This window comes from Dermacentor albipictus, unplaced genomic scaffold (assembly GCF_038994185.2).
Source record: "Dermacentor albipictus isolate Rhodes 1998 colony unplaced genomic scaffold, USDA_Dalb.pri_finalv2 scaffold_13, whole genome shotgun sequence".
In the NCBI taxonomy this organism is placed as follows: domain Eukaryota; kingdom Metazoa; phylum Arthropoda; class Arachnida; order Ixodida; family Ixodidae; genus Dermacentor; species Dermacentor albipictus.
In genome coordinates, this window is record NW_027225567.1 from 9,596,539 (window position 1) to 9,616,873 (window position 20,335).

Here is a 20,335-nt window from a genome sequence, read left to right on the forward strand (position 1 = left end):
CAGTAGCCTCCGCTTTTTTCTTTGCCATCTTTCCACCGGGCTGTTTTGCTTGCCACGAATTCACTGTCAGCTGTCAAAGGCAGCAACGATCCCACAGCCTCCGCATGCTAAAGGCTGTGGGATCGTTTTCTACCTGCGCTGGTTGTTTTTCATCCACTTTTGTTTCCAATCATTTATCGTTTGTATATTTGATTTATTAAGGAAAAGCAATTTCCCCTATGTTGTCCTTGGTGTCTGCGTTTGATGTCATATGATATGAGTAATAAAAATCGGGCCCCTCGGTTAACCACCTTTGTTCACGTTTACGCAATGTGCATGTGTCATTATCGCCGGCGGAAAAAGTTCGCTGAAGGCTTAGCTTGGTTAAGCCTAAAAGATTGCGAAAGCAATACCCTTGGCTGCGCCTTGGTTCGGCTGATGGTGTGGACATGGTTGCCCTTTGTTAAACTTATGGCTATACATCATCTGACATAGCGCAAGGCAGCGCGCCGACCACTGCGAGGAGCCGAGCTGTAGCCCCATTTATCCTTCTAGCGTGACGTCACACCAGCGAGCGCCCTCTCTCGGTAGCGCCGCAGCAGCGGCGCACAAGGCTTCGCCTCCACCATCGATGCCGCGAGCTGGGGCCCCGTCTCTCGGTCTGGCGTGACGTCACACGGTCACGTGACGCGCAACTGTGTAAGGAGGCGCCACGACCACCGATGGGCTGAAAGTGCGAGCAGTATTGCTTTCGCAATAAAAGCACCATCCCGTTGTGTCCAAATACCGGTGATAACAGGAGGGTAATATGGTTTGAGGCGTGCGACATGCTCAACGTCAGTGTAATTCGGGGCAGATGAGGCACTGGTACCGACTGGGGCGATTTCGTGACTGGAGTCATGGCACGCAGCACTTGATATGGGCCTGTGTACAGAGGCAGGAGTTTTTCTGAAAGGCCAACGTGATGAGTCGGGGACCACAGGAGTACCAAAGATCCAGGCTAAAAGTGGACGTTTCTTTGTTGCCGATCGTACAAACGCCGTTGCTTCTCTTGGGAGCTCAGGAGGCGAGCGCGGGCAATTTCGCGTGCTTGGGCTGCCTTGGTGATGGCGTCAAGTGCATACTCATTGGTCTCTGCTGTGGTGGATGGAAGGAATATTTCCAGTGGCAATGTGGGTTCTGTGCCAAACAACAGAAAAAAGGGGGATAACCGGAAATGTCGTGACACGAAGAATATTATGCAAAACGACAGAGGGTAGGGCAAGAGGTCCCAATCAGCATGGTCGGAGGAGACATACTTTGCAGGCATGTCAGTGCGCGATTCAGACGCTCCGTGAGACCACTAGTCTGGGTATGGTAAGAGGTAGTAAGCTTGTGCTTGGTTGAGCAGGACTGCAGGATGTCGGCGATGACTTTAGAATGAAATGTCCGACCATGGTCAGTGAGCAGTTGGTGTGGAGCACCATGCTGCAGAATGACGCCGCTTAAAAGAAAATCGGTGACATCTGTGGCGCAGCTTGTTGGAAGTGCTCTGGTGATGGCGTAGCGCATGGCGTAATCACTCGCCACGGCAACCCATTTTTTGCCAGACGTGGATAGAGGGAATGGGCCAAGTAAGTCAATGATAACGCGAAAGAACGCTTCCGAAGGAATGTCGAGCACTTGAAGGTACCCGACAGGGAGCGTCAATGGTGTTTTTCGGGGCTGGCATTGCTCACACGCCGCAACATATTTCCGGACGGAGCGGGCAAGGCCTGGCCAAAAGAAGCGTTGGCGAATCTGGTCGCAGTTGCAGGAGGCGTCAAGGTGACCTACTGTTGGTAACTCGTGAAGTTCTTGGAGAACAGCTGACCGGACGTGCTTGGGAATGACGAGGGGTAGGGCAGGAGCATCGTGGTGTACATTGTGGTGGCATAATACACAATCCCGGAGGACAAACTGATGAACGGTCGAATCAGAAGAGGAAGATTCCAAGCCATCAATGATGGTGCGCAAGGTGGCATCACGGCGCTGCTCGTCGGCAACGTGTAGCAGCGGTTTTCCTGTTAAGAAGGGAAGGGGCCGGAGGGGGAGAGAGGAATGCATCATGTAACCGCACAAATACAAAGGACGAAGAAGGAACACACAAGACAGGCGCGGAACATCAACTTGAGGAGAGAGGGAGGTCTCCGCTACCTCCTGAGGAGGAGGCCTCCGCTACCTCCTCAGCCCGCCTCAGGACTCGATCCTGTAGGGTGGGATCGGGGCGGCGCAGGGCAGTCTTCCACAGCTCCTTGCTACTAATTAATAGTTTGAGCGTGCGAGGGAGAGTTTTGATGGAGCATTGCCACATGATATGGGAGAGATCTGCCATCGGGACAGGGCAAAAGTGACACTTTGGTGTCGGGTATGTAGCAGCTAAGAAATGGAGAAGACGCAAGCGTCGGCATCGGGGTCAGGATAGGCAGGTGGTTCGTTCACTAAATAGCGTGATAAACTGTCTGCGTCTTGATGTAATCAGCTCGAGTTGTACACTACTTCATAGCAATATTCTTGCAGCATCAGAGCCTAGCCACCGAGCCGGCCGGTAGGATCTTTGAGCGAGGAAAGTTAGCAGAGCACGTGGTGGTCCATGATTACAGAGAAGTGCATGCCATAAAACTACCGGTGGAATTTAGAAACTGCCCAGACAAGAGCCAGGCATTCACGATCTGTAATAGAATAGTTATTATCCGCAGCTGTGAGGAGGTGGCTAACGTAGGCGATAACACGATCTTATCCCTTTTGGCGCTGGGCTAAGACGGCTCTAATACCGTGACCACTGGCATCGGTACGCACCTCTTTAGGAAAGTACGGGTCGAAATGGGCCAGCACAGGTGGCGTGGTGAAAATGTTGGTGAGGTTGGCTCACGTGGCAGATTGAGCGGGGCCCCACGCAAGCACGATGTCCTTCAGAAGAGCAGTAAGTGGTCGGGCAATTGATGCAAAGTCTTTAACGAAGCGTCGGGAGTAGGAGCAGAGTCCTAGAAAACTTCGGACGTCTTTGACAGACTGAGGTACCGGAAAAGACGTGACAGCACGAATTTTCTCCGGCCCTGGTTAAATACCGGAAGTGTCGATGAGGTGGCCTAGCACTGAAATCTGCCGACGACCGAAGTGACACTTCGATGAATTTAGTTGGAGCCCAGCCTCGCAGAAGTCTTGAACAGCTGATAAGCGCTCAAGGTGTGTCTCAAATGTAGGCCATAACATGAGAACGTCGTCTAGGTAGCAGAAGCATGTTGAGCATTTGAATCCTTGAAGCAAAGAGTCCATCATACGTTCGAACGTTGCTGGCCCTATTGTAAAAACCAGTGTCGTCCAGTGTGAAACCAGTGTTTTTTGGCACTGGATCGCACTGGATACGCTGGCGCTCGCTGGGACTCACTGGGTCACACTGGAAGAGGCGGTGGTTCTACTGCCATGACGCTGGGGCACACTGGTTCGTGCTGTACAGGCGCTGGTTCTCGCTGCAGTTCGCTGGTTCGCATTGCAAACTGCGCTGGTTGTGTTTGTGGCGCGCTGGTTCCAGTACGCAAGGACGAGTGCTGCTGAATATTAAATGTTTTATACAATCTCATCGCTTGATACTAGTCTCTTGTCCTAAATAACGCTATATCTTGGGGTCATAAAACGCTGTTTCGTGACGCAGCTTGGAATAAAGGTGCGTGAGCTGCTCTGTTTGTTCATGGACATTTGACACTTAAGATCCCTTTCGGTTTTTTTTTTTTTTCAGTTTCCCTTTTGACTGGGTGGATAGCTAAATTCTTGAACGCAACCACGCAAACGCAGAGGACGTCGCGTTGGTTAGTTGTTCGCACGTAACATGACTGGGAGTTGTCGACGTTGTCGCAGTGTTGTAGAGTGGACATGAAATGCAGAAGTCGTTCAGACGCGCGCGGACGGACCCCGAGTTCCAAGGCTATCGCTGGCTGATATTATCACGCCGATAACAAACAGGTGATTCATGAGCTTCCACTCTCCCTATTGCACTAAAAAAAGTGCTGAGGCTCAAATACACACACTTTAGCTTTCGCCAGCTACCCGTGCCGAGATCGGTCCCCACCGAAGCTTAGGCCTAGCGTATCCGCCGAGTCCGTCTTCACGCTATCGGCACGTCTGGGCTCAGGAATCAAGAAGTCTAACAAGAATGAATCAATCTATATTACAGCTTTCGCATCGGTGTTCTTAAATGAACAACTTTTTCATGTCTACAGTGCCAGCACAAGAAGCGATGACCGCCGATGTGACGCGTCATAAACACAGTTATATGTGCTATTGCCGAAGGCTTCCAGTGCTAGCCTGCGCTTCTCTGACGAAAATATATGGCTAGACAGACGTGTTGACTGAAAGGTATCACTGAACTAAGAAAACTTTGCATATCCACCGCATGAAGAACGAGAAATGGCTGTCGAAATCGGCAGTAACAGCCCTTACAGTGTCCGGGTCAGCGGTTCATTTAGGACTTTTTTTCGAAGTTAAAATACCAATCGCAAGCGAAAATCGATCTTGTAGCATTCCCAGCATGCTACTGAATACGGACAGCAAATTTTTGTTTGTAGTACAGGCGTAAGTTTTAGTTGCTTGGCGATAGCGCATCTACCATGTCTATGCGAGACCTAGCTCTGCGAAACTAAAACTACTTCTCAATTTTGACATGGCAAATTATCCGCTTAAGTTCGTCTGCTGGCGTTGCGTAGTGGTAAAGTGCCGCGCTTGGGATCTGTAGGTCGGAAGATCGAGTCCAAGCAGTTATGTCTTTTTATTGCATTAAAACGCTATTTCTTGCTTTCTGGGGTGAGATTTTGTAGAAATGACTTTTTCCATTCCAATGCTGTTTTGCGTGATGTCAGCGATTTTGGAAATTGTGGTTGCGTAAGCACGACATTTCTTGGATCGTCCAATCAGAAGCTCCCTTCAGTGGCCGGATGTTTCTTTTGTGTTCTCTTCTCTTTTTCCGGGGCTGTATAGCAAATTTGTTTTGTAAAACAGCACTTAATAAAAGCGGACTTCCATACTGCGTAAAGCAAATTCATTTTCTTACCTTACAACGCAAAAGCTGCCGCAGCCCGAAGAAATGCAAACGCAAGTACTCTATTTTTGAAGCCGTAGCCACATAGTAGTCTATGTGCATCCAATCCATGCTGGTGAGTGCATGCAAAATGGCAGCCTCTGTTTACCCAAACAGCTGACAGCCCCTAGCGTGTCCGTAATTGCCCCTCCCCCCCCCCCTTGAGATACAGGATTGAGGTGAGTAACTATTGCTCGTGTAGTGCTTGCATTGTCGTGTGGTCTTCGCTGCATATCTGACGTGATAATTTCCTCTTTAGTAAGGGCCAAGGAGAATTATCCGTAGCACCCGAGGTCAAACTTTGCAACATAATGGATCAAGAACTGTCAAGGCACTCATCAGCACCTTTCAGTAGGGCACCGCCAGGACAGAACAATAGCTTCGTCAAAGTTATCGCAGCAACGGTAATCCTTCCTGCACTGATACGCTCCGAGAAAGAAGCTGCTACAACGTTAAATGCGAGTAGCGACTTCACCTTTTTTTTTACATTAGAGGTATAAACAGGCAGAAATAATTAAATCGTGAGCAGTTTATGCAGGCGCTTAGCTTAGACAGAATGTTTGCCTCTAAATTTCTTACTGTGCTGCGGGCCGGCTGAAATTCCCAAGTTGACAAAGAGAAAATGGCAGCAAAAGGGCTGTGGGTGTCAAAAGAGCAGGCGGCTATTCTCGTGCAGTTCATCGAGCAGCACCCATACCTGATGAGAGCTTCTACAGAGTTCTGGCCACGTATGACTGCGGCTAGAAAAAACGAACTGTGGGAGGAGGTGGCGGCGGTCCTTAACTCACAGGCACCAGCCGTAAAGACCACCAGTCATTGGCGCAACCATTGGGCCAAGATGGCCCATAAAGCGAAAAAAGAAGCGGCCAGGGCGGCGAGCGAGAAGAGGTGAGCTTTCTAATGATGCTGACAGTAACGTCGTTTCAGGTTGTCGTTGTTGTTGCCGTGTTTCCAGGGCTACTGGAGGTGACAAAGTGGGTGGCGTCGACGGCCACGTCCTCGGCGTCCTTATGAGGACAGGAGGGGTCCTTGTTCCCCCCCCCCCCATTTCTTAGCCGATAGCGAGGTACGTACATTGGATATAAAAAGTGTTGTGTGACCTGCTGTGACCTCACAAATTTTCAAGTTTACATTGTAACACAATATTGCAAAATGTTTTAAGCCCTTTCTTTTTTTGTGTGCAAGTGGCAATATAGGTTATGTACTCTGAGAAGCAACATGTGTACATGATGCGCATTGCACACACTGTTAGCAATGTCTGAACACTACTCTGACTGCAGGACACAAATTCGGAGGAAGCTGCAGGGCCCAGCGGTTCCCGCAGACATCCACCAGCGACACCTGCCTTCGTGGTGTGGGGCCCTGCAGCTGTTGCTGGGCCAAGTGGCCTTACACGAAAGGCAGTGACCTAGCTTGCAGTGGCATTGTTTGCAGTTGCTGTATGATCTTGCTATGAAGTAAAGCACGTCAGTGTGCTGTTATTACCATTGTGTCCAGCATCCAGCTCTTATTCATGGAGGAGAAATGCAAGCCTACAAATGACATGATGTTGTAATATAGATTCCTTGTGCTTCTTATAGGTTACTGCTACCAGCAACTTTCTGTGGCATCTTTTGCTCTAACTACCTGTTGTGTGTATCATTATTGTAGCTATGCAGCTACAATGACATTTCAAAGTGACTGGTTAGGACAATCAAGCTGTGTGGGTCGGATAACAGTGAATGAGCAGTCTTTGCTTTTGTCTTGCGTGAAGAGCCACCGGCTACCACCCAGGTGCCGCAGCCAACTCCCCAGGTGCCGCAGCCAACCCCCCAGGTGCTGCAGCCTACCCCCCAGGTGCCGCAGCCTGCCCCTCGAGAGCCACAGGCACCCCGTAGACAGCCCAGGCAGCAGGAGCGCGAGGGTGCCGTGGTGACAGCTACTGCCAAATACGTTCGACAGGGTCAGTTGGTGGAAGCCAGAGCTCAAGAGGAGGCCCGCTTCCGCCAACAAATGCTCGAGCAAAACCAGCAGTTATGTGTAAGGCCACAGATGTATATTTTTCTGCATATGAAATTGATCAGCATATGACCTCTCTAAAAATTATATTAATCAGTGAACAAGCATAACGTATACGTGTAGTGCTGTGGTGATATCTAGTACAAATTAGCGTGATATAACATGTGTAAATATCTACGCAATTATGTGGCAGAAAGAAAAAGTGGCGTTAAGTTCAAGGAAGCAGGTATAGCAAGGTAACACATCTTAATGGAATGGGACGGCACATGTTTGATGGGCCAGAAAGATATTTCCAGTGTTTGAATATACAATGACAAGACAATAGCCTGCAAATGCGGATGAATGCAACACACGTAGGCCTTGTTACTGAGCTTCTGTAATTAAACTAATTCCACATCTTTGCTAACAGCACCACGAGGCCCACATGCAGAGCCTGCGGCACCTTAGGGAGGCGGTGGCAGGTATGCGGGAAGTGCAGCCGCTGCACCTCGAAGTGGCGCGTCGGTCGCACGAGATCAACGAGCGCCTGCTTCAGCTGCTGCTGGCTGCACTGGGGCATGGTGGCAGCCAAGCCTCTCCCCGCTCTCAGGCCCCACATAATTAAAGGAAGCAAAGGTAGCATAGGCAAGGAATTTGTAACTTATCTTAAAATTTACTGATGTATTAATGATATGAAGGGCGAATATTGCTAGTTTGCAAATAAGTAATTGCTGAAGTCACCCTTTAATACAACCACAAGTAGCATAGCCACTGCAGCATGAATTTTTTCTTGAAGTTATACTTCAGCAGTAAGAGCGTGCACACCATCAAGCTCACCTGCACAAGTGCCAGTAGGCCTGGTGTGGGCGGGCATCCCGACGGTGGCAATGCAATTTGGAGGTGCCTAGTCATTGTCATGTGAATTTAAGCACGACGCCACATTGCAAGTGTTCTACCATTTAATCCTTGTCATCGAATGGTGACAGTTTCAGGCATTAATACAATGTCGAAAGCAAGCTGTCAATATACACAGCAAGAAAGAAAAAAATGTTATGAAAATTCCTTGCCTATGCTCCTTCTTTTCATTTGTAATGTTTATTTTTTGTTTGTTGCATATGCATATTTGTTTGTGTCGCTACCTACAGAGCTGGAATGTCTCTTTTCTTGTACATCTGTCTCATTATCAAAAGTTTTCTTGTCATTCAGTGATCTTTCAGGTTGTGATACACTGTATGTTGAGCCCTTGTGGTGCAGTTCGTCTGCAATATTTGGGCAGTTTCTCTTACTGAATATCAAATATGATGTTATGGCTCTTTCAGTTTCAGAGCGCCACAACAGCATGTTCCTTTCACATGTAGTGATGTACCTGTACATTTCGCTGTGATAAATATTCGGTGTGCGTGTGATTTAAGCACCTACTCATTTTTCTTTCTGGTGCAGTTTAAGCCAGTTGCTATTACTGTGTACTTGTGCAGTGTACAACAGTTTTCTTAAACGATGCATGCCGTTACCTATGATATTTTATGATGCAGTTACCTGTGAATCTTTTAGATGCAAGAACAATGTGATGCAATATTTATTCCAACGTGTCTGTGATTTGTTGCATAATGTCTCTACTACTGAGTACTCATGATTCTCACACTTCTTCAATGTAGAGACTGTCGCATGTGATGTGTACATAAACAAGTGTTACTGTAAAGAAAAGGGTATGTTGAAGGCTGAAATACAGAAAGGTGCGGTTTTCCTCTAGTGCTTTTATTTACACATCGCAACCACATTTCTAGTGCTAGCTTGCACTGTACAAATATTACTGTATAACATTGCTGAGTTCTGCTATATACAAGTGAGGTCACTCTGTTGAAATCTATCAACTGCTCACGCGTGCACAGACTTCATGGGAGCCACAGCGTTTGACATGTCGGATGACCAGTTGAACGGCATTTTCGTCACTAGAAAGGAACTTTGCTGTTGTTGCAAGACAAAATGGTAGAGGACCTAGAAGCTGCGCGTGCAACAGCACGTTCCATGGAGCAGAAGGTGTGATCTGCACTGTACATTTTGGCTTTTGTGAGCTTCTCTGCGCTAGTAGAAAGTGAGGAGACAGGCGCTTATGTCCATCAATGCGTAAGGGGATACGAGTAAGAATGAAAATTCTTCAGGGTACATGCATCTAGATGACAACAGCAGCAACAAGCAAATTGCGGCAGACACTTTGAAAATGCACTTATTTTTAGCTTGCTTTCAATCTTATATGTCGCCACTAAAGATACTGTTTCACGTACTATAAATGCAGGCTTTACATAACCCTTGACTACGCAACTTTTACATTTCTCAACAAATCATGAATGCTTTCCACTGTGCACACATCAACTACAACGTAGCACGGAAAATGAATCTGCAATTTCACAGCAGGAAATGGACAATGCAATTATTTAAAACTGTGTGCATGCACCTAGCGATGCTGACACTGCTGTTGACGTCGCAGGTGCCGCCGCACACTCCTCAGGTAACGCATGTGCTGCGCACGGGTTGTGCCAAACATGCCAATCACAGTGTTGCGAACAGCCCACCCTCTCAAATAATGCATGCTAGACCCCGTGTTTCGGGGCAGACTGTGCGGCATGGGGTCGCCATTATTGTCGAGCTCACTACTACTGCCGCTGCTGCTGTCGTCATCGCTGTCATTGCCTGATTCTATGTCACCTTTAGAAAGGCGAAGGTTGTGCAACACAGCACATGGCATGACAATGTTGGCTGCACGTTCCGGCTCGTAGAGGAGGGTGCGATATCGCTGAAGACAGCGAAAACGGCTGAGCCCAATGCACCTCTCCACTACGGAACGCATGGTGGCATGTGCTGTGTTGTACTGCCCCTCGGCTGTCTGCACTAAAGGATGGCCGGGAACTGGGGTAAGGAGCCATGGCTCCAAGGGATAGCCACTGTCACCAGCACGAAGATGGAAATAGTATGTTGAGTACTCCTCTGACGAGAGGCAAGTTGTCAAATGAGGAAAGCTACAGCATCATTCAACAAAGGTAGACTTAAGGGTTGCGAGTCCCAAGTAAATGCATGAGTTGAGCAGCTCCATACCCGACACAAACTCTTAACCAATTTACAAGTGCACTACTCGGTGCCTGCCACAAACAAGAAATCAACACTTGTTGGTACTATCAATGATAGTAGTAGCAGTAGCACTAACGTGTGTTCATTTCTTCTGCTTCTGGCAGGCACTGGGTGCAGTCAGCACTAACATGTGTCGCTTTCGTCTACTCTTCGCAGACACATAATGTGCTTGTAACTTAACACTTCGAACATTGCCAATGGTGGCCGTCAATGTCTTCATTTTCTTTTTTCCCTCCCGACTTACTCATGTTCTTGTAGTTTGGGTAAATGTTTGGGTTGGAGCGGACGTGGCGTTCTGCGCTACTGAAGTGCGACTGCGCCAAAAAAAAAAATGTTTTTTTCTCACCGAGGAGGTATTCCCCGGGATTCACCATGCCCCCCGCTTGGAACCGCCGGCGCAACCATGTCGTCCGCCAGACGAAAACGTCATGGCCCGACCCCGGTCGCAGAGAGTCCAAGGCCAATATCTTCATGTCTGCGTCGCAGATCTGAGGTAAAACGTAAAAAGAGAAAGTGCCCGTTGACGAGCGCAACATAACTTTCAAGAAGGATCGGCACCAGAAAACGTGAATTTTACTTACGAACATGCAGTTGAGGGCGTAGTTAACCTAGCGGCACATGAACGTAGCCTTGCGCTCACCCTTGGGGGCGATAATGGCTACGAGGCTGCCGTCGACGCATCCTATGACGTCGGGTATAGCGCCGCGCCGAAGGAAACCCTCCTTCACGGCTGTCTTTTGAAAATGGACCCACTTGTTGCGGGCCCCTGCGTTCACGACAGCCTCTGCCACCCGTCGCACGCACTCGCTGACCGTCGATTGCGACACACGGATCCTCTCCTCACTCCCAACGGACGCTTGGAAGCTCCCGGTGGCAAAGAAGCGCAGCGCACAGAAGAATTTCCGCTCCACCGACAGTCCCGTCGCTAGCTCCGCTTCTAATTCCCCCGCCAGTTCCTCGCACAACCACAACGTTCCCTTCGAGAGGCGAAAACGCCGCCGAAAATGGTCATCCGGCATGTCAAACTCGTCGTCTGGCTCACCGGGTTCACGTCGGCTACGGCGAAGAGCCACGGCCATTGGCCTCGAGATCGAACAGAGTCGGCTCCTAGCGGCGAGGTGACGAAGCTCCTAAGTGTGGATACCGGTGGCCCGTCGCCGCTCCAGCCGCAGTGTGCAGCGATCGTAGTTCGCGAAATAACGATGGATGTTGACGAGCACGGTTTGTTCGATGGTTAGTAACGTCTCAACCTGTTATTCTTTCATTTTTGTAACGGAAATTCGTAAAGTAAATCGCTGTACGTTTTTAGTGTATTGATGCGAAAAGCATTTGCTTAACGCGACCACACCATGTGCGCTCGCCTCCTGTCAACGTGTTGTGAGGTTAACATGCGTTCTTTTTCCGTTTTACAGCACCCTTGCCTCTAAGCACAATTCTCAACCATGTTAGGGACGGTGTCAGGTGTCTCGTCGAAGGCGACCAAGTCGTTGCGGCGGGCCACATCATTGAGTGTAGTGCCGTCGCTTCCGCCTGCTGCTGTGACGGTCCTGTGCACGTTATCGCATTCGTGCTGCAGTCGTCCGCGCTTAGTAAAGACCCACACCGAGTCGATTTGAATTTTACCTACGAGACAAAAATAGCAGAATTGAACTGCACATGCCCTGCAGGGTAAAGTATTGCCTCAAGTTGTTCGGATGTAGTTGGTCGCGGCGCGTATCGCGATTTGTTTACATTACATCACACTAAGCTGACTCGCTGATTTGCGATGTGTTTACGTTATGCGATAAATTTAGAGAACTTATGTAGCTTTATCAATTTTTGTTTTTAGCCAGACCTACGAAATCGCGAGTTAGTTTCAGAGTGTTACTACCATTGTAAAATGTTTTCGAGTCGCTTTATAACCAGTTGCAACCGTTACACGAAGCTCAAATAAAGCATGCAACATATAATTTATGTTGTATCATAATCATTAGATCCCTTTAATTACTTTCGCATGCAGGCACTTGAATTTGCAGTGGTGCTGGAATGCAGTGCATCGGGCTTCAATTTTTTCCGCCCCCCCCCCCCTATAAAAGACAGAAAAAAATATATCAATATGAGCAGTAGCAATAAATTCGCTCGCGCATGTTCGTTCATCGCTTAATGGACCATCCGCTGTTGGCTCGCGAAACGACACTGTTTAATCTGTACGAGATCATGCGTACACACTTTCCGTGTTTCGGTGCTCGTATTTACACTTATGAACACAGAGAACAGTTCCCGTGGCTGAGGAAAGACAACGAAAAACGTGACAACTAGTCACGCTCGGTGACGGTCGTTTAAACGGACTCCCAGCTGAGCGCGAACCTTGAATTCACTGCGCAGGCGGCGCATGAAGTTTATTAAATAAATTGCATGCGTGGACACACGGTTAATTTACTTGCGGAAGTATATAAAAGCACAGGCAACTCATTACTGGCATCCCAGGCCACGCCGACACGAACTTTCGCGGACTGCAACGATCTTCACACGCACAGCAACTACGCATGCAGCAAACATTAATGCCCAGATTGCCGATTAGGATTCCCAAACGTGATATCAGATTGGACTACTCGCCATCCTTTTTCGTCAGCGAACGCTTGAACGCACCATCGTCGAAGTGCTTACTGCACACCATCGCATACTTGGAAGGCGCCTTGCCGTTCCGAAGCCTGACGAGCCATTCTCGGCGACGTGCCGCGTCAACGGGATAGTAGTGAAAGCTTATCCCTGGCTCTGAGCAATATGTGCTGCATTGCCGAACCGAATAAAATCTCACGATGGTAAATGAAGCGTTTTCTGCGGGCACGGAGCACAGAATCGCGAAATGAAAACAGTAGCTCCCTACACTTCCACACGCCGCACGGGCGATGCATCCACACTAACGGGGCGACAGTGCTGCCACCTATAGGTCGATCTCGCGGCCAATAGCGATGAGAGGGGCAGCCATTTTTATTCATTTAAAAAGACCTTGCCTCTGGCCGTGCAAAAAACCCATGCCTTGCTCCGCATTATGAGTGCGTCAACGTCACTATGGCGTTTATGGATTTTGCGGGTTCCTGACGTCGCGTGATTGACAGACAGAATGGGCGCGGCCCGGTCATTTTCGACCAATGGTTGCGCGGTGATGGCGGCAAAAGGCATACAGAAAGTGGAATTCCTACAAAATCGCACCCCTGGGGCACTATTCTGGACATTCCGCCGCCATTTTCTTCGATGCGTGACGTGGGCGCGACGCTAACAAAATGGCGCTGGTGGCCCGGTTTTGCTTACGTAACGTGACGCCAACTTGACGTTTTGCCTAAGAAACTGAAATGAAGGTACTGAATGTAGCGTTATCGGTAACGCAAAACAGTTTTCATCCGCAGTAAAAATAAAGCAGCTATCTCAAAGCGTACGATTATTCCGTCGAAAACGCTTCTCGCTTCCGTCGTCTGCTTCTGTAGCTAGGATGTGTGTCCCTGGAAAATAGAATGAGTCATCGCATGGTGGTGCCAACGCGCTTGTTTTCTTTCTTGAGACAACATACGCGACCTACCAGTGGTGATGCGCGCACGTTATCGCTATTTCGTGAAACGCAGGTGACTCAGCCCGACTCGGCAGGCTGAGAAACGGCCTAATATCACCGATAGCGTTGCGCGCGCCAGAGATATCCACTAGAGCGACGCAAGCGCCGGCACTGCCATCTCTTATTCATTTCGCTGGTTACTCGCACCGCGGGAGGATAGAGTAAACTTCAAGGCGCCGCCTTGCGTACATTTCCTTTTATAAATTAGAAAGAGGCCGTTGCCATATAGTTGCCATAACGTCTGATTGTGCGAAAAGGCATTAATCTCGATTACAATACAAATGCAGCAGTGAAAAGTGGACAACATTGCTGAAAGTTTGGTATATTCAACCAATATTATTTCGTATAAACGCGTTCTTTTAAAAAATGATGGCCCCAAACACAAATGCCAACACCACCCGAGAGCGATGCAAATACCATGAGCACGCGTTATGAACAAAATATTTTCGTGGCACCAAACGACGGGTAAAATGTGGCGATACGCATTCCTCTCGGCTGCCATTGCATATGGCTGGCCATGGGCTCTATTCTGTGAAAATGCAATTTTGTGTTTTCATCAAGATGACGAAACGTGACGTGTAGCTGCAAATTTTATGGACTAATACATTTTTTTGGTCCTTGGCAGATATATCGTGATGTTAGCGCTTCAAAAAGAATGTGAGCGGTAGCGTGCAGAAGCCAGTGCAATGCATCTGCAATTGCGCGAATATGTGGTGGCGATTCAAGATATGCGCCATGCCAGCTTGCTGATTGGCTGAAGGAATATCTCGTGAGGAGCGTCACAGGAAGGGCTGTTTCGTAAACGTCATTTTGACGATGCGTGACGTTGCGCAGGGCCGCCATTGCTGAGATTTTCCGCCATAATTTTTGCTGCGACGAGCCGCGCGAATTATGCTAATGGGCAGCCATATGCAATGGCAGCCAAGAGGAATGCGTATCGCCACATTTTCCCCGTCGTTTGGCACCACGAAAATCTTTTGTTCATAACGCATGCTCGTAGTATTGGCCGCCGTTCCTGCGACCCGGTCGTAGGAGTGGAAAGGGGAGGGGTAACCGTTATAGTGCCCTGGTCGTACGAATGGTTAGGGCCCGAAAGCGTTAGGTTCACCCAAATAGACGCTAAATAATGGTTTGGCTTGACTCCGTATATTATTTTTAAATAGGTGGCGCTAAAGCGATGAACGCGACGATCGAGCCCTGAATCGGTGCTTCCGTTCTGCCCGTGCGGTCTTCGCCTGTGTCAGTGGCTGTGGAGAAGTGATTGTAGCTATTTGATGTCGTTAAATGTGAGAGCTTGTGGCGAAGTGATTGAGTATGGCCGTAGTAGTTCTTCCCATGTAGTGTTTTGCGGACTTCACCTGTGCCTGTGACTGATCGTGTTGCCCAATAGCTTTGTGGAAAGCGACGTGGTTTGTGTGGATGTCATCGCAGCGTTTGCCAGCTCCTGGGTGGCCCATGTGCCAGTTATTGATGGCGCTGCCCAGTAGGTTTGCGGAAGTTAATGTACCTTGTGTGGATTTCGTTGCCGCTTATGACTGCCTTAATTATAGGTGGTCACGCTGCCTTTTGAAGCGTGTCCGAGCGCGAGAAACTTCAACGATGTTTTTGTAAACAACGTGGACGTCTCGAAATGTTAGCTAGAAATCAACCAGCAGCAAGCCAAGTCTTTATTTTGTGGTTTTTCGAGCTTACGCTCATTCGAGCAGCAGTAGAACAAAAGGTCCATTACATAATGTCAGTTCCATAAAATCAGCTTTGTCGCAATACAGTCATGTTATGCGGTGAAGCATACGTAATGTATTGCGGTAAAGTATATGAAAAAGTAGGCAGGGACCACTGCGTTACTGGGGCGATTTTATTGTATTATGGTCATGGCCGTGCGCGAACAAGGAAAAATCATGGTCGAAGCGCATGGCACAAACCTTGCCAATGCTTCAATTGGAAAAAGAAAAAACGAATTGGAGTGGGTGATGTCAAAAACAAAGCCTTGACTTTTGTATTATCAAAGCAGTTCCGAGAATAGCCAATCATATTCCAAGCTCCTGCATTATTTACGATTGTTTAAAGTATATGCATATATTGTGCACCAGCCTTAGCACCAATTCTAATGTACTTTAATGATGTAAGTTTAATAACACGTGGCAAATATATAATTTGTGCTGTATGGTGTTGTGTTGTTTATAAGCTGCTGCTTTCATGTGGTAATGTGTACATTGGCTGGAAGAGTTGATGCATCCTCCTTATAGAACTCATTGAAAGGTAAACCACCTGTCAAGCCATCATTGTTCTTGCAGTTGTACACCAGATTTCACAAACATGGGGACAGTTATGATATAGAAAGAGTAGCTGAGGCTTAACGTATCCACATGCATGCACAGGAGTGCAGGAGTCGACCATCTATCTCTCTAACTCAGGTTGAATGTGCATACTTGAGTAACATGTAACACTTGTTGGGTGTCAGGTTTCTTTTATTGTAAGCCTAGTTTGTGTTTTTTCTCCCACTTGTAGGTTTTATTGTGTGTTGCTGTGTATGTATATAATTGCTTCCAGAGTGGCTTTCTTGTTGCTAATAAGTTTAGAGAAGGCAGCGTTCTTCATTTTGTGCATCAGACAGCAAGTGAGCATGTTTCAAAGGATGTTGGATTTTGTTGCCATAAGCAACAAAAGGGCATAAGCATATAGACTGCTTGCTGGAGGTACTCTTTATAGCATTAAGGATATTATCATGCTGATAACTCAGTGCACAATAATTAGATCACATCAGGTCCGACATGTCTCCTTGCCACCATGAAATCTTGTCAGATGCATAACACGGGAAATACACCACAGATCTTGACCAGCCATTCTCATTTGTGGTCTCGACCTCCTACCACTGAGCAGACTGGTCCAAGAGACAAAACATGCAACTTTTATCTGATTAAATGTAGTGCATGTTGCACAAAATTAGATGTCAGGTGTTATTGTTGAGACAGATACATATCTGTGAGCCTCATAAACTAATGTCAAAAGAAAGAGAGTAATACCCATGAAATGCACTCTTGGTAGGATGGCAGGATCAATCTCTTGCAGAGTTAAATAACAACCATGCAGCAGTATCATGATATCAAGCTGAACAATAATTTACTCCAAGAATAGTTTTCTTCATGCAACATTGCACTGATAGTCTTGAAATACAATACCCATTGCTAACAGGAGGCCTTCCAAGTTATGCATGACAGGAGGGCATATTTTAGGAAGCAAAAATGAAAATGGAGCCGGTTAACTATAAAAGTTGTGAATGCAACTCTGCAGAAGTTAGAAAAATGAACCAAATGGAATAGTTTAAAAGTAAGTGGTTTAGAGACAAAAGGCCGTCTTATTCCATGCCAGAAAAGCAAGCAGAGGTTGAAATGCTTTCCACATACATACCTTCAAGGTGCATGTTCAGGGTCTGTCCTGAGAGTAATGTCAGTAAGGCGATTAAAAATCATTTATTGAATTTGTTGTTACAAAAAGTTTTAAAATCTTCAAAATACTCCTTTTGCGTCAATACATCGGCTCCAGTGAGACTTCCAGCTCTCGAATGCATTGCGGTAGTCCTCCTCCGGAATGGCCTTTAATGCTGTGGTGCTAGCTGCTTTAATCACGTCCGCTGTCCCAAAATGATTGCCTTTCAGGGGTGTTTTGAGGCATGGAAACAGAAAAAAGTCAGGGGGAAGCCAAGCCCGGGCTGTATGGGGGCTGGGGGATCGTTGGCCCCACTGCATTAACCAGGTAGTCGGTGACGATGAAGGCACTGTGGGCCAGCACATTATCGTGGTGCAACTTCCAGTTCTGTGCAATGTCCGGCCGGATATGTTGAACCCTGCGTTTCAGTCTTTCAAGGACATCCACATAAAATTTGGAGTTCACAGTGGTTCCATGTTCTTCAAACTCATGATGAACCAGTCCGTGGATGTCGAAAAAAAACAATGAGCATGATCTTGATCTTTGATTTGCTCATCCTGGCTTTCTTCTGGGGAGGGGACGAGTGTGTGTGCCACTCAGATGATTGCCTTTTGGTCTCCAGGTCATATTGAAATACCGAAGTCTCGTCTTCTGTAATGACGTTGTCCAAAAATTTTCGCTCACGTTTGCACATGTTGAGATTTTCTTGGCATGTTTCAATGCCGCGTGACTTTCCGTTGTCAGTGAGCACTTTTTGAACCATTTTTGTGCACGCCTTCCGCATGCCGATATTGTTTGTGACAATTTCATGAACTTGGGTTTTCGAAACGTTTAACATGTCGGCCATTAAACGAACACTTAATCGTTGGTCTGGGTTCAACAGTTCTCTCGCTCGTGTCACATTGTCAGTCGTAGTGGTCGTGGATGGCCATCCAGCGCAGTCCTTGTCGTCGCCCTCTTTCCGGCCTTCCAAAAGGCCTTGTGCCACCGAAACACTTGCCGATCTGACCAGGCATGTTCTTTATAAGCAGTCTTGAGCATAGTAACAGTTTCTGCAGCGGTATTGCCAAGTCTCACACAAAACTTGATCGCAAATCTTTGTTCTAATGAGTGCTGCATTTTCACTTGCACAAGAATAAAAAACAGCTCACCGACGGGCCCGTCCGACACTCTCCGATGTTCGGAGCACACTGACTAACGGACCGCTGCTTAGCTGGATTCCGTCACTACTAGTTTCAACCAGTTAGACCGCTCTGACATACAGTCACATCACAATAAATTTACTGACATTACTTTCAGGACAGACCCTGTATGTGGTGATAGACAAGCTTTTTAGATATAAATGTTGGGAACCTGGATGGAGGTGAGGGCCATGTACAGTAAAAACAAGATGTATAAGGTCAAAAATTAATTCTTTTAGTCAGAAATTGGTCAGTGGTGTCTGGCTTCTCTTGTTCCCTGGCCCTGGATGGTGAATACAAAGTTATATATATATATATATATATATATATATATATATATATATATATATATATATATATATATATATAATAATTTCGTACAATCAAGCATAGAATCATTGCCTTCTACCTGAGCTAACGTATGGGGCAGAAACTTGGAGGTTTCTTGGAGACAAAAAAGGGCATTGTGTTGTCATGTTGGAAAGCACTTTTCCGGAGGAGGGTGTGTCAGCCACTGACATCAATTTTAATGAAATTTATACCAATATAGCTGACATAAAATGTTGAGCTGTCACGAAGTTGAATCAGTTTGGTTTGACAACAGTCTCAAATGATGTTAAGGTGGAAAAAGGTTTTCTTTTGTGCGCCTTCTTCAGTGCAAAACACACAAGCTTAGGGAATCCATTTCAGAACCATTGTGTCGGAATATAAATCATGGCTTCATGTTTCAGAATTTCTGCAGACACACCTTGACAGGCTGGGAATCAACGACCAATTTCTTGCTGCCAGCTTTCAGACTTGTACACTTCCTGCAGGAGCATAATCTGGGAAAATGGGCAGGCTTTAGTATAGATGCAGAAGATTTATACAATTCTTTGCCGCAGGTGCGTCTCTTGCAGTTTGTTAAGGACTGCATACACAAGCAAACAGGTTAGCTGGAATTTGCTGAAAGGTGTAAAATTCTTCTTGCAAACTTTCTGGAGCTTCTTTATTTCTATTTAAGGTCAATTTTGGTCTGGTGGGAAAGTAAAATATGTGTCCAGAATGCTGGCATCTGCATAGGTTCCGGTGTTGCACCAGTGCTCAGTAATATCTTAAGTTATGTTGACCAGAAGATAATCAAAACCTGAGTGGGCTTGCGCTTAAAATTTTCAGATACGTGGATGATTATTTGTTTTTCATGAGCAAATGATAACTTTCACAGAGCTGTCATCGAAGTACTGAAGCTATTTAGAGAACAATAGCAAGGTTTCAACTTCACTTCAGAAGTTCCAGAAAAAAAATGTGCTGCAACTTCTTATGTCAGGCTTACTTTTATGTGGGATCACGTATGCTGGGGATATCAGTTGAGAACTTCTAAGCTCCTTCTTGATTATAGGTCTAGCCATTCAAAACTTATTAAGTACAGTATTGCCACTCACGCAATTGGAGATGCCTCAACCAAGAGCTATCCTCACCTTATCCTTGAAAGTGTAAGAAATCTGGTGACAAGGCTTAATGAGGCAGGTTATTCAGTTTCAGTGTTTTTTTTTATCTTGAAGCACGTTAATTAAGGAACTTAAGGTGCGACCAGGATGGTAGAAGTTTAAGGAGCAAGAGCGGAACAAAGTTGCCATTATCCCCTCTATTAATTGTCGCACAGGCAGAAAAAGGTGGCTTCTAAGTTCCAGGAGAGGATTGGGTTTTCATTTAAAGATAAGCTGAAGGGAATTTGTGAAGCAATAAACAAGCACATTCTTCACAACGGGTGTCTGCGCAGGGAGGACTGCAAAGTGAAATATAGCATACAGTTTGTCTCTTGCACACAAAATGTTGTTTATTCGATTCCTTTTTCTTGAAGCCTACAAAATGTATATCAGTCAGACTGGAAGGTGCTTAAACATTCGACTAAGGAAGTACCATAGTTTTTTAAAGGTTTTTGCGCATCCACACCTTTCTGTGCATTGTTGCAGCATTGGGCTTCATCCAGTTTTT

At 46.8% G+C, this 20,335-nt stretch overlaps 3 protein-coding genes across 11 annotated transcripts in view; 1 reads left to right on the plus strand and 2 right to left on the minus strand.

The window, feature by feature from the left end:
* The window catches only part of LOC135915887 (protein arginine N-methyltransferase 7-like), a 143,401-nt gene extending 130,353 nt beyond the window's left edge, over positions 1-13,048 (minus strand). For 4 of the 9 annotated variants that reach the window (XM_070528595.1, XM_070528594.1, XM_070528598.1 and 1 more), the window contains exons 1-2: positions 10,750-12,226; positions 10,515-10,656 (exon numbers count right to left, since the gene is read on the minus strand). The gene's annotated coding sequence lies outside the window, so the exon portion shown is untranslated. Of the gene's footprint in view, positions 1-10,514; positions 10,657-10,749; positions 12,230-12,763 lie in introns of those variants that run through there. The other 5 variants (XM_070528600.1, XM_070528599.1, XM_070528604.1 and 2 more) reach the window with 4 other exon arrangements.
* On the plus strand, positions 6,323-7,670 carry LOC139051680 (uncharacterized). Its single transcript, XM_070528647.1, has 3 exons — positions 6,323-6,451; positions 6,842-7,087; positions 7,476-7,670. Exons 1-3 carry the CDS (start codon positions 6,323-6,325, stop codon positions 7,668-7,670), a joined length of 570 nt encoding a protein of 189 aa, XP_070384748.1.
* On the minus strand, positions 10,777-11,247 carry LOC139051681 (putative nuclease HARBI1). The gene has a single exon (XM_070528648.1). It carries the CDS (start codon positions 11,245-11,247, stop codon positions 10,777-10,779), a length of 471 nt encoding a protein of 156 aa, XP_070384749.1.
* Positions 13,049-20,335: the final 7,287 nt, after the last annotated feature.